At 35.5% G+C, this 14,904-nt stretch overlaps 1 protein-coding gene across 1 annotated transcript; it reads left to right on the top strand.

Moving 5' to 3' along the window:
- The first annotated feature begins 7,047 nt into the window (after nt 1–7,047).
- Nucleotides 7,048–10,609, top strand: LOC113305968 (classical arabinogalactan protein 11-like). The gene is made up of 3 exons (XM_026554958.1): nt 7,048–7,474; nt 9,829–10,022; nt 10,520–10,609. The coding sequence occupies exons 1-3, from the start codon at nt 7,048–7,050 to the stop codon at nt 10,607–10,609; spliced, it is 711 nt and encodes a 236-aa protein (XP_026410743.1).
- The last annotated feature ends 4,295 nt before the right edge of the window (nt 10,610–14,904 follow it).

Genomic DNA, 14,904 nt, shown 5'->3' with positions numbered 1-14,904 from the left:
GACATTTAGACATGATGTAACTTGATCACATGTTACGTAGAGCAACGCAGCAACCATAGTGGTACCAACTTCGGAGGATCTTCATTGATGGGTAAAAATCCATTGTCTATTTGTCTATATCAAATTTAACTCTTTTGGAAAATTAAGGAGGTTCTGGACAGACCGTCCATTTGAACCAAAGGGATGCTGCACACTGAGGATTTTTTTCTGAAAAATTCCCCATACACACAGCTCCTGGGGCTCACACCCATAAACTATAGGGGTGGTTTTTGGTCTCTCCATTTTGTGTGTTGCAGGAGAATTTTCGTGAGAAAATCCTCGAGACATAAATCATTTCGATTTGAACCACCCAAAAACTGCACAGAAACATAAAGGAGGACCAGCCTCTTGGGGAAGAAACATGGGTCTGCTTTTGATTTGTCTTTGTGTTTGTGCGGTTTTTTTGATAGTTTGTTCAGAATTTTCATTTTACGAAAACTTTTTTTTCCTATTAATTGTCATTTTTCTCTTAATACATTTTTTTACCCATATATAATATTTATCTAGTTCGGCTGAAATAAATTCGAAAAAAAAGACAAACAAAAACTGTGTTTCCGTTTGGCACTTCTTATACGGAAACTGAGTTTTCGTGTGATTAAACTAAAGGATGCCCCTCCCCCACAGTGAAGTGCACCCTCATCGCATTTAGCTTGGTTTAGATTTAGCTATTGCTAAGCGAAATGATGCCCATTATGCTTGGCCTAAGTGGAATGGTATAGAGTGGATTCCAAATTTATATCCTTGAGCAACAAAAATGTTTCCTAATTGCTCAAGTGCAATTTTCATTTTCTTCCTTTTATGTTGATGAATCCAATGCTATGCAGTAATAACAGGTTGCTACTTGAATCCACTATTATTAAAGCAGGGTCAAATTGCTTTCGCAGCATCAGCATGCTACCTAAGTTCATGGTCCTGTCAATATTCCAAGTTTTTAGTCTAAGCTTCTGCTTTCACGTGATCCCCCGCTCCTTACTTCTTTTTTTTGACTGAAAAGGGAAAGATGTATTGAAAAATAGTTAAGTCACAAAAGCTTTGACAGAAACTCAGAAAAAAGACTCAGTGGATCACTGCATCCTAGTTACATATGATTGTTGAAAGCGAAAAACCTAAGAAAATGTCAGAGTTTAAAGCCAAAGAATACAACAAACACTTAACTGCTGTAATTAGCTGAGAAGAAGATCTATTATGGTTCTTATATAGCATGTTATTACGCTCTTTTCAGATAGTCCACCAAATTACAAATGGTAATAAACTCCAAATTTTCTTCCATCTGATATTTGAATTCTTAACTCCCTACTCCCAAAGATTGGACTTCACATCACCAGCAAAACTCCAGTTAATACCAAAGCTACCAAGAAAGTAAGATCAAATACTAGTTACAGTATTACAGTGAAGAAACAAATGTTCATTTGTCTCTGCACATTGTCTACAAAACAAACAGTTTGAGTCTTGTACTAAACCATCTCTCTGCAAGAAATCAAGAGTAGGTGCACCTCTATAACATAAAGTGCAGACATGGAAAGAGACCTTTAAAGGCACTTTAGAATTCCATAGTTGCTTGTCTGGAAATCTCAGCAAACCATCAACTTCTAAAGCATTGTATGCATTTGAAACTGAAAAAGAATTTCCATGCCTCCAATTTCTGATATCATCAAGAGCATTCACAGGAGGTTCACCAATCATCTATAACAAGTTGGCCACTTGAATAATTTTCTGATCTTTTAAATTTCTAGATAATTTGAAATCCCAAGCTCCCACATCAGAAACCACATCCTTCAACAAAGCTTGTTTAGTGTTAGCAATCTTAAACAAACTATGGAAAATAGTTTTAAGATCAGAATTACCAACCCAAACATCCTCCCAAAAGAGAATAGAATTACCACTTCGCACAACAAGAATTGAACCTTGTTTAACAAACTCTCTAGCTTTGATAATTCCTAACCAAAGACTGTTACAAACAACTCTATTAATTTGTTTTGGAAACAAAGCATCAAACTCACCTCCAAACTTTTCATTAATGATTCTTCTCCAAAGAGCCTCCTTCTCAGACCCATATCTCCAAATCCACTTAGCATATAATGTTTTATTGACAATCTGCAATTTCTTTATACCTACTCCCACTCTACATTTTGGCAGATTGTCTTTTGTCCAAGAAACCCAACTTCTTTTCTTCACAGAGTTAGTAGAACCCCATAAAATCTTCTCATTATCCTTTCCAAATCTTTAACCACTGAAATTGGCATTTGAAACATAGATAAATAGTAAAATTGGTAACCTAGCTAGCACACTTTGAATCATTATGAGCCTCTGACCCTTAGATAGATAACTCTTTTTCCAAGTTGTTAATTTTTTCTGCATTCTAAGAATAATCTCAGCCCAAATCACCTTACTTTTAGACTTACTACCAATTGGAATACCAAGGTAATTCATGGGAAGAGAAGAGCTAGAACAACCAAAAATTTCTGCACAAATCTCTCCATTATGCAACTGACCAAGACCCACTATAGTACTCTTCATATAGTTCACTTTTAAACCAGATATCATCTTAAATGCAGTCAAGATGTGTTTCAGATTCTGAATCTGCACTTCATCATCTTTGAGAAAAACAAGAAGGTCGTCAGCAAACTGCAAATGACTGATTATAGTACCTTGTTGGGAAACCTTAAAACCAGTAATCAAATCATCATCAGCAGCTTTCTTGAACATTAGAGATAAAACTTCAGCCAGCAAAATGAAAAGGAAAGGAGAAATTGGATCTCCTTGTCTGATCCCTTTTTTACTTTTAAACAAGTCAGTTGCTCCACCCTTTAACAGTACAACAAATCTTGGTGAAGTAATGCACCATCTGATCCAACTTCTCCACTTCATTCCAAAGCCAAATATTGCAAGAGCAATATCAATGCAATTCCAGTTCAAATTATCAAATTCTTTCTCAAAGTCTACTTTACAAAGCAACCCAGTATCGTGCATTCTCAATTTTGAGTCAATAAGCTCAGAAGCAATTAAAATCCCATCTTGAATTTGCCTACCATGCACAAAAGCTCCCTGAAATTCCGAGATTATAGAAGGGAAAACTAGCTTCATTGTTTCAGCCAATAACTTGGAGATGATCTTATACACACTACCAATTAATCTTATTGGTCTAAAATTATGTAGATTCACAGCCCCATTACATTTTGGAATTAGTGTAATGTTTGTGCAGTTAATTCTCCAATCCAACTTGCTTGTAGACTCAAACTCCTTCACCACCTGCATTATATCATTTTTGATTATATCCCAAGCACACTTGTAAAATTCCATTGTAAAACCATCTGGACCTGGACTTTTGTTAGAGCCAAAATGGTCCACCACCTTCTTTACCTCTTCTTCTGAGAACGGAATTTCCATATGAATGCTGTCTGAAACAGAAATCTTAGGAACTTCAAGATTGTCAAAACCAGGTCTAATCTTATGATTCTCAGAGAATAAGGAGGAATAAAAAGATTTAGTTTCACTAGCAATTTGAGCTTTATCAAAACATAAGACTCCATCTATCTTAAAGCAATTGATACTATTAATTTTATACTTGAAATTGGCTATTTGATGGAAATAAGCTGTATTTTTCTCACCATCCTTAGACCATCTTTCTTAAGCTCTTTGAGAAGCTCTTCTTGCCACATTTAAGGATAAAGAACCATGTTGTCACTTTGCTTGCTCTCTTTCTACAACCTTAGCATCAGACAAAGATAACACCTCCTCCAAATTATCAAGAACATCAATCCTTAGCTCAATATTATCAATCTGAGACTGGAGATTACCAAAAATTTTGCCAATTTTTTATAAAACAATTTAGCCCCTGCAGTTTTTTGGAAAATATAAAACTTGGAGTACCAGTAAAAGTTAAATTATCCCACCAAACTCTTAAGTTATTAATGAAATCAGGATGATGGAGAATAAAATTATCCAATCTAAAAGGAGATTTCCTTTGATCACCAAAATTGCAATATAACATAATGGGAGCATGGTCTGAAATAGGTCTTTTTAATCTTACTCGTATAGGAGAAATAAAATGATTGATAAAATCAGAGCATAAAAGGAATCTGTCTAACCTTACCAAGAAAGGAGGTTGTTGAGAGTTGGTCCAAGTAAATCTCTCACCATCCATTGGAAAATCTATTAGAGAAAACTGCTTCTATGCCATAAACCAAAGAGTACGGAGTCATACCAGTGGGTGTACGGATCGAGGTACGATAGGCCCATAATGCATAAGGTAACTTCTCACTCCAATCTTTGTATGTTTCGGTCATCTTCTTCAAGATTCTGCCTAATGTCTTGTTTGCAGCTTCCGCAACACTATTGGTTTGCGACCTATAAATAGTTGAGTTCCTTAGATGGATCTTGTACTTTGCACACTCCCTTTTTACCTCCTTGCTAACAAAATTAGACCCATTATCTGATATAATCTCATTTGGCAATCTGTAACGATGTTGTTCGTGAGGAACTTAACAGTCTGATTCCTCGTAGGATTCTTTACGGATATTGCTTCTACCCACTTTGTAAAATAATCAATTTCCACTATGATGTACTCATGCCCATTTGATGCAGAAGGATTTAACTTCCCAATCACATCAATGCCCCAAATAGAAAAAGACCATGGTGATGTAAGAGGGTGCAACTCGATCGGTGGCAAATGTAATAAATTGGCATGCATTTGGAATTTATGGCATCTTTTCACGTACTTGAAACAATCGGATTCCATTGTTGTCCAATAATATCCCATTCGAAGAATTTTCCTTGATAACATGTGTCCGTTCATATGTGGGCCGCAAATTCCTTCATGTATCTCACTAAGAAGGCGTCGAGCTTCATCTCCATCTACACACCTCAATAAAATCCCATGATAAGATTTTTTTATAAATCACTCCTCCGATGATGATGAATTGAAAGGACATGCGCTGTATGTAACGACGCTCTTTTCTGCTCAATCCGTCTGGTATCGTTCGATCCTCTAAGTAATTCTTGATATCATGGTACCATGGATTTCCGTCAGGTGTTTCTGCTTCGATCTCAACCGCGTAACAGTAAGCTGGTTGCTCTCTTCGTGCCACCTCGATGGGTTTGACTGTGGAATCTCCTGGGATCGGGATTAGTGATGCTAAAGAGCCACTGCATTTGCAAACTGATTCTTGTCTCTATAGAGATGATGAAAAGTAATGCAATCAAACTTCTCCACCATCTTCATAAGGCATTCATGGTATGGAACTAGCTTTTCTTCCTTGATCTTCCAGACTTTCTGTGTTTGGTTAACAATCATCAAGGAATCTCCATATACCTCCAACTTTTTAACTGATAACTCTAAGGAAGCTCTCAAGCCAGCAATGCATGATTCATATTCAGCCATGTTGTTAGTACAGTTGAAATTCAATCGAATAAAAATCGGAATGCGTACCTCATCAGGAGATATCAAAATTGCTCCTGCTTCTTTACCAACTGGGTTCATTGCTCCATCAAAATACATATTCCACAATTCACCTTCTTCATCTTGTTCAACAACAAGGATATGTTCATCAGGAAATTATGTTATGAGTGTCTCACAATTTGGAATAGGTTGTGCTGCTAAGTGATCTGCTATTGCTCTTCCTTTTATTGACTTTTGTGTCACATAAGTGAAGTCAAATTCTTCTAGCAACAACTTCCACCTGGCAATTCTCCCTGAGATCATTCGCTTTTCAAATAAATATTTAAGTGGGTCCATCCTTGATAACAACTGCACCGAATGAGATAACATGTAATGTCTAAGTCGTTGAGTAGCCCATACAAGGGCAAGGCATGTTTTCTCTGATGTTGAGTATTTTGATTCATATCCAGATAATGTCTTGCTGATATAGTAAATCGCCCGCTCTTTCTTACCATCTTCATCATATTGTCCTAAAACTGCCCCCATTGTTGAGTCAGTTACTGATAAATACAACAACAAAGGTTTCCCAGGGACCGGAGGGACCAACACATGTGGATTGGAAAAATACTTCTTTATCTGATCAAACGCCTCTTGACACTCTTCATTCCACTCCTTTGGTGAGTTCTTTCTTAACAATTTAAATATTGGTGGGCAAATCGAAATTAGTTGCACCATGAATCGACTGATATATTGAATTCTTCCTAGAAAACCTCGCACTTCCTTCTCGTTCTTGGGGGAGGCATATTGATGATTGTATTCGCTTTCTCTGGATCAACTTCTATTCCTCTGTTGCTGACAATGAACTCTAGTAGCTTTCCTTAGATCATTTGGAAGACATGAAATTACCAAGCTTCTATACTTGAGATTTGGGCTCCGTCACCGAGTTCCTACCATTGTCGTTTCCACGGTTTCGTAACTAATAGTCTAATACTGCAGTGTCAGTGTGCAAGAACGAGATGAAGGGCTGTAAATTCAACCCAATTGTGCAATAAAATAAATGAATTCCAAACTCTTCAGCTGAGTGTAATAAGTGTCCAGTCTTTTGGGCTAATTTAGGGAGATATATAGGAGTAGTATTTTCTCGGTCAATGAATCCTAATTAGGGAGATATATAGGACTAATAGGAGTAGTATTACTTTCCCGGTCAATGAATCCTAATTATGGAGATATATAGGAGTAGTATTACTTTCTCGGTCAATGAATCCTAATCTGGGAAGCATTTATATTTGGTGTCCGAAAAGTTTTTATTATGGTTCAAATGATTCCTATATTCAGTAACTTTTCTCCATAGTGGATGAGCTTAAATTTAGGAGAGGTTGCTATGAATGAAAGGTGTTCATTTGAAGTACTAAAATTACAATAACAAACCGTAAATCATGCAATACTATTTCAAGGACTTTCTCAAACCCTGGAACTACTATTTAAACCTATCGGATGTTACAACTTTTCTTCATTCTTTTTTGATTGCAGTGTTTCTCATCGTTAATAAGAGAAGCGCTGCACCAATAAACAAAGAAAGAATCAATTTATTTTACTACTTTGTATCAGTTTCGTAAATAACTTATCAAACAATGGCACGTCAAATCATTGTTCTTGCCCTTATCTTCGTCGCAGTTGTCGGCTCAGTCGTTTCTGCAGCCCAAAGCCCAGCTTCTGCTCCATCAAAATCTGAATCACCAAAAATTGCACCAACAGCATCAGAAGTTGCACCAGTCTCATCACCATCCAGCGACAGCGAAGATGTAGCCGCCACCCCATCAGCCAGTCCTAAATCCTCCGCCGAAGCCCCAATTCAGAAATCTCCATCTCCCAGATCATCCATCTCACTCGCACCATCTGATGCTCCATCTGGTTCATCTGACCTGAGATCTCCACCTGCACCCACACCTGAGGCTTCCGGACCTACCGCTGATGCACCTACTACTACCGCTGATGCTCCTGCCCCCTCAAAGCAGAGAAACGGTGCTAGTGGTTTGACATACTCTGCTGTCGTCGGTGGTGCTGCTGCTGCTGCTTTCTTTTTCTAAGTTGTTGATATGTAATTTTTTTTTTGTGTGTGTGTGTTCATTTGATACATGTAGATACAGTTCATCAAGAACAAGGCATTTGACTTGAAGAATTTATTTGTTTGATAAAATTCTTATTGTACTGAATACCAAATACAAGGAAACATTTTTAAAAAGATAAAAACTTCCGATTTCCAGCTTTTCTCCTAACCAAATTGTCCCGTTACAGTCTAATCTCGATACATAAATAGCCTCGCAACCAGAAAAAAATACAAGGAAATACAAATGGGTCCTAAGAATAATATATTAGAGAAAGTCTAGTCCAATTGTCTGTTTGGTCCTATTTGGTAATATAAATTATAGTTTGGTCCTAAAAATTATAGTTTAGTCCTAAGATGATGTCATGGATGATGTAAATGTCATCTTGTAGTGGCAAAAATACCCTTTTGGGACCATTACATCATCCATGACGTCACCATATGATATATATAGTCAATTATCAAGAAGAAGATATTCTTTTCAGATTTATTTTCTCTCACCTCCATATTTTCAGATCTACTTTCTCTCTCCTCTTTTTTCTTCTCCTGCTGCTGCATAAACAATGAAGATTGTGTGAGTTCTAGGCTTTTGATTTTGCAGAGATGATGAATACGATTTGCAGAGATGATAAACGTCATGAGTATATCAAGATGATGAACAAGACGACGATTTTTTGACAAAGATTTTATGTTTTCTCCCTGTTTTGATGTTGTTTGTGGTTGAAGATGATGATGAACACGATGAAGATGATGATAACGATGAAGATTTATGTTCTTCTTCGTCACTGCTGGTGCTACTGTTGAAGACGGTGAATTTGATGAAGTTCATTCTTGAAATGAACTCTGTTTTTCTCCCTGATTTGATGTTGTTGTGGTTGAAGATGATGATGAACATGGTGAAGATGATGAAAACGACGAAGATTTATGTTCTTCTTCGTCACTGCTGCTGAAACTGTTGAAGATGATGAATTTGATGAACTCTGTTTTCTTTAGAAGATGATGATGCAAACGAATGAAGATAATGAAGATCTTGATTTTGATGATAAAGATCTTGTTATTGACGATGATAAAGATGACGATGATTTTGATGTTGAAGATCTTTGTTACTAATGTTTGCTGCTCGTGTTAAAGATGAATTTCTGCTGATGTTGAAGACGATGATGTTTTGCTGCTGCTGTTGAAGTCGATGATGTTTTGCTGCTGCTGTTGAAGACGAAGAAGAAGATGAAGTTGATGATGTTGCGGTTCATTTTTACGAATGAACTCTCTTTTTATCAGGAGTTCATTTCTGGAATGAACTCTGGTTTATGTAGGTTTTTATCAGCAGTTCATTCTGATGAATGAATTCTGGTTTGTATAGGTTTTTATCAGGAGTTCATTTCTGGAATGAACTCTGGTTTATATGTTTTTTTATCAGCAGTTCATTTTCTGGAATGAAGTCTGGTTTATATGGATTTTTATCAGGAGTTCATTTCTGGAATGAACTCTGTTTTTTTTAGGTTTTTATATGGAGTTCATTTCTAGAATGAACTCTGTTTTTTTAGGTTTTTATATGGAATTCATTTCTGGAATGAACTCTATTTTTTTAGGTTTTTATATGGAGTTCATTTCTGGAATGAACTTTGTTTTTTTAGGTGATTTCTGAAAAAATAAGTAGAAATTAACAGGAGAAGAATGAACTGCTACAAAAAAAAACTAACACAGAAGGGTATTTTTGTCCAGTTAAATATTTTTAAATAATTATGGACCAAACAGTAAAGGCGTTTGACCAAAGGACTAAACAGACATGGGCCCACCTAAAAAAGTACCAAACGATATTTTTCCCAAAAAAATATTTGTTCAGTGAGGTTATTTATTTATTAATAAATGAATAAATATATTCATTTAAAGTGTTTTTTCTCTCATCTTGTTTAATAATGTCATCTCTAATTTACGTTATAGAAATGTGATAGACATCGAAGATTTTTTGAACTATCGACCTTAATGAGAATTACGCAGTTATGGAATCGCATACCAAATTAACTGGGTATACCAAATAAAATAAAATAAAATAAAACAGGGACATTAGGAAGTAAAACTCAAATCCCTTAGCCAAATAGTTTTAAAAGTAACTAAATTACCGTTAAGTGATAATTACCACTAGTTTAATTTACATGATTAGGTTGGTTAAATTTGTTTGTTGATTTATATATATGATTTTGGAAATAATTGAGAAAGAAAGAGAATGAAGTAGTAGAAGAAGTTTTGCGAGAAAAGTTAAGGTTTTGAGAATTTGGTTAGATGAGTGATTTTAATCCTAATTTTGAAGTGGGGGAATCTTCTACGACACATATAGATGAATCTATGTATGATAATCTACAAAATCGTGATGAAATGGATTATATGCATGATCCTCACTTTTATTTTCCTCAAACTCAAGATGTCTACATAAATGATGAATCTTTTGAGCCAAATGAAGTATCGAATGACCAAGAAAAAGAACTGGGAGCTGAAAATAATCAGGTACACGCCTTAAGTAGTGAAGTCTGTGATTTTTTCATGTTTGAATCGTCAAAGGATGGATAAGTTTTTATTTTTTTCAACTTTTTGTTGTCCAGTGTCGTCAAGGTCGGCTTTGGTCTAACCCTGACGACTATTATGGTCGGCACGATTTTTATACAAAATCGGACGACTTTTGATGAGTCATATTCCAGTCGTCACGTTTTAAGACCAGAAAATTTCGGATGGTTTACTCTTGTTGAAGTCGTCACGGTCGATATTATAAACCTTGTCGACTAAATGTATATCACTGCACTGAGAACTTTGTTGTGAAATATGTTTCGTTCGTCACTATTTGTATATGTAGACCGTGAAGACTATTTTTTGGACGTCAATCTTTGTATATGACGAACTTTTCGACTATTCTTTGGTCGTCAATATATGTTTTTGTCTGTCGACCTTGCCGACTTGTATTTTTTTTTTTGACCATACGTTATATCTAACTTGTGATGTTTTTGTAGATTGTATTGGCGTTAAATGATCATCCTGAAGATCACAGTGTTAGGGGGCCTGATACTTCTGTGAATTATGCTAATGGTTTGGCATATTAACAAATCTTGACATGTTATTATAAAGACCCTCAAACTCGTCACGCTATTAGACTAGTCAAGAAACGAATTAACCGATAACAACTAGATTAGTTTAACATGAACATCAATTATTAGAAATTAATAACAAAGATATAGATACGAAACTAGTATCGTGGATCTCGAAAAGTTACGCAGAGTGGACTACTCAAACGTGTCAATCAGATACCAGACGAAGAAGTAATCATCAGATTGGTTTGAAGGGCAAAATAATCTTTTCACAGATAGACCGACCTGGAGTTCCCTTAGCGAAGAGAGTGGGTGCAATAGTATTATCTTTGATCTTATCTTCACCCGATCGAGAAGATAAAACTCTACTTCTCTTCTTCTTCTTCATTCTTCTTCTTCTTCATTCTTCTTCCTTATACTTCTCTTCTCTTTCCTTGTTACTCTGTTCTTCTTCTCCTGTGAGTTGTGAGAGATCTAATGGAGGTTTGGTAATCGGCAGGAGGCGGAGAAGATCATGGAGTGGTTTGTAGTGATGATGTTATCTGTTATTAACTCAAATTCGAATGAGATAACGAATTAAGAGTTAGGGTTTCTGTGAAATCAATTGGAGTTTGATTGGGTGATGATTAAGAGAGAAATTAAGGGTTCTGTTTGGGTGAGATATGCAATCGATGAGAGATCAGTTGACATAGAAGATGTTGATAAAGAAATGGAAGTGGTGATGATTGTTTTATCAAAGAATTAGGGTTTTTCAGAAGATTGTGTAGAAGTTCGATTAGAAGATGAATTTGATGTTTTACGAAGGGGATTTAAGATGGGTTTTGATAGATAGAATGAATTGTGGTTTATGATGAAGAATAATTGGAGATTGAAGAGCTAGAGTTTTCATGGAGCCAGTGATGGTGTTGAAGATTGTGGGTATGGATTGGGTGAGCTGAGCAGTTCTGAGTGGTCTTGAGATGATCTGCTGAATTGAGTCAGAAGCAATTGCTTGAAGAGAACTTCTTTGAGGTAATGGTTTCTAAGTTGATCTAGTAAAGTTATTTACTTCTTTTGATTCAGTATGTGTAGTTGATAAGGTGTAGGATTTGAGATAAACAACATAGGTATAGAATGTAACTGCGTGTGGATTTGGAGTTGTATAATTGGAACTGTACATAAGTGGTTATGCAGGTGGTTGTGTTGAGATTTGAGTTACAGGAATAAATGTGACATGCTGGTGGTGATGATATGAACTAAGTTTGATTAAGGCTGTGAGAGTTTGCAATTGTGTTATTCAACTGAAGATGGTGGATTTTGAATGAGTTAGTAAAGGTAGTGGTGATTGATCCTATTTGAGATTGTAGTGAGTAAAAGGTTTTGAAGATGGCGATGGAACTGAACTGGATTTGAATGTTATCGTGTTGTGATGATTGACAATGCAGTTAAGGTGTTGGGATTGATTGGGATATCAGTTAGGGGTATGTGTTTATTGTTGCAGGATATGTGTGTTTTCTTGAATGCATTCGTAGTTGTTAATGGAGACTAAATGGTTGAGGTTCAATGGACTGGATTGTGTACGTTTGAACTGGGGGTGTTGAAGATGGTTGTAAATGTGAAGTTTAGAGTTGCAGTCACAACTTAGAGGTGTTGTTGGTTTGAGAATGATGTATAGTCAAGTCAAATAGTGTTGCAGCTTTGAAGATTGGGGTTATGAAATTATGGAACTGAGTTTGATAGTAATAATTGTTGAAGTGAGTTACAGGGAGGTTTTAGTGGTTTGGATTGGTAAGCTTATATAAAAAATGGCTGGGGGCTGAGTTAAGAGGTTTTAGTAATTGGTTGTACTACTTGTGAGGTTGTAGTGATACGAAGTTGCAGGCAGGGAAGGTATAGCTAGGATAATAGTTGTAGGATTATAGTTAGGTGTTTTCCTGTGAAAGCTTGGGAGCCTGCAGTTACTGCAATTGCAGGTAAACTTACTTAGTTTGTAATTAGGTAAATGAAGTTTCTAGTTTATTTAAGACTGAATGAATTGTCGTTGTAATGTTAAATGGGAAGTTGTGAATGTAAGAAATAGAGTTGAAGTGTGTCTGCAATATAAGTATGCCTACTAGTTATCCCAGTCAGAAGGTTCTGACTAAATTGTTTAGCCGACTCAGGTAGTCTAACTGAGTTGGTATGCGACTAGGTGTTGACCTTATTTAACTCGGTAACCAGGAATTGACCTAGCATGGCTCAATATACTTTTACCTTTGACTTAACATTGACCTTTGATTAACGCCGACTGTTAGTTGACCCTTGACCGTCGGTTTAACCGTTAGTGACGGTTAGTTGATTCAGATGGACTGGACCTTAGTTTAACAGGATGGTTAGTTGGGCTTTGGTTTTGACCTAGATTTCCTACTGAACATGAATTGGACCCTTTATGGTCCGAATTAGCCTTTGGTTCCTTCTACAAGGTTTTACATATTCATTAGACCTGTCGAATGGACTGTGGAACCAATATAATTGAATTAGTAACTCTGAGTTATGCTAAAGATAGATAATAAAAGGTGTAAAGTCATAAATGGGCTTAGAACCATTAGATAGACTTGTATGAGCTTTGTATGAGCCTTTTGGCCAAATTCTTAGAGTGCTTATATGATTAACAGTTAGTCTATTAACTTCGATCGATTCAAAGGATGAACCAGTGGATCGTGGATCTCGAGATAGGCGTGGCTTGTCATCAAAAGAGGTGGGAATACATTTGACTCTTTTGTAACCATTGTTGTTTCTTTTACAAAAGTTTATGCTTAACAAACTCATGCATTGTCTAGTGTGCATTCCATGCTTTGTTTAAATTGCTTTACTATACTTTTGTTGATTTTGTTAATCTTTCCATGGTTTGGAAAGGACTTGTAATGTTGTTTTTCATATGAATTGTTATGGGAAATACGAATTTCCACTTGTGGTATATAGGATATGCTCCTTCACATTTATATCTACATGAATTCAGCTTTTATTGCTTAGAGTGGGTCATCATAGTCTTGGTGATATCAATAGATAATGAGTGTGGTTAGCACGAATATTATACATTGTTTGAAGAAGGAGTTTGTCCATATACATGTTTGTTTATTTCAGTGACTTGGTCACTTCTTAATGTTTGGGAAAACATTAATGTTTTCCAAATCTTGCCATGATTACTTCAAAGTCAAATTTTGCCATGATTACTTGAAATTTAAATGTTATTCCTATTGGGCACCCCTTTTAGGGATGATGTGCTCACCCATACCCACTTTCAGTTTCAGAGACAGATCAGAGTTGTGCAGCGGAAGCTTCAAGGGTTGTTTTCGTTAGTTGGTTAACTTCTTTTATGTTTATTATTACATATTGTATCTGTAAACCAAATGATTATTGTATATGTATCATTTGAGAGGACTCCTTGTATATATATGTTTCAGAGCGGGTTAGTTTTTGGGTTAAGTTTTGTATCGCATTTCTTAATTGAATGCTTAAGTACATATTTTAGATTCTTAGTGCCTCTTTATTTAGTTAATCTCTTGGATTAGTCAGCTGCTATCTTAGGGGGCGCTATAGTGTTGGTATCAGTGCTCACTATTAGATCTTATATGGGAAATAATAGGAATAGCCTGTGTCAGCTAGAGAACTAGATTAATTTAGAACTGGGTTGGGTTGTGAGATAAATCTTAATCACTAAAAGCTATCAATAATTAAAATATGTATTTGATTGATTGATTTGTTTGTTTGTTTCATTATTTAATGAAGTAAAAATTGTAGGGTACACCAGTAACTTTAGCTAATAAAGGTTAGGGAATAATCAGACTAAGAAGTATGAACACGTACACAATCCAATACTAGAAAAATAGTGAGATTAACACAATTGATAAATCTTGAAAGTCATATAGAAATTTATTGGCGCACCTTGACTTATACGTAGGGTCAACAATTTATGATCACATAATTGTTAATAATATTATTGGAATTTAATAATATTTGTCAGGGTAGTTAGAATAATAGTTCAACCATCGTTGTTGATAATAAAAATATGATAATAATAGTTATAAATGATAATAATTTTAATAAAGTAGTGTTAGCATCCTCGGTTAGTATCATATTGAACTTAAGTTAACTAAAATCTCATTAAAGATATATATAACGATAAAATAATAATTATGAGCAATAGTTATTGGAATTTGATAGCACTTACTTATGATTAAGTTTTATAAATTAAACTAATTAAAAATTAGAGAAATATGTTTTGCGGATAAACTAGATGATTAACATAATACTTATTAGGCATTAGACTTAAGAAAGCGAGGATATAATAT

Source organism: Papaver somniferum, chromosome 8, assembly GCF_003573695.1.
Source record: "Papaver somniferum cultivar HN1 chromosome 8, ASM357369v1, whole genome shotgun sequence".
NCBI classification, from domain to species: Eukaryota; Viridiplantae; Streptophyta; class Magnoliopsida; order Ranunculales; family Papaveraceae; genus Papaver; species Papaver somniferum.
The sequence above is the reverse complement of the archived record's forward strand: the minus strand, read 5'-3'. Positions and strand labels throughout refer to the sequence as shown.

Coding starts and splice junctions, on each gene's coding strand:
- LOC113305968 (XM_026554958.1), top strand. CDS start 7,048: ATGGCACGTCAAATCATTGTTCTTGCCCTTATCTTCGTCGCAGTTGTC. Junction 7,475..9,828: donor ATACTCTGCTGTCGTCGGTG/GTGCTGCTGCTG, acceptor CTAATTTTGAAG/TGGGGGAATCTTCTACGACA. Junction 10,023..10,519: donor TGGGAGCTGAAAATAATCAG/GTACACGCCTTA, acceptor ATGTTTTTGTAG/ATTGTATTGGCGTTAAATGA.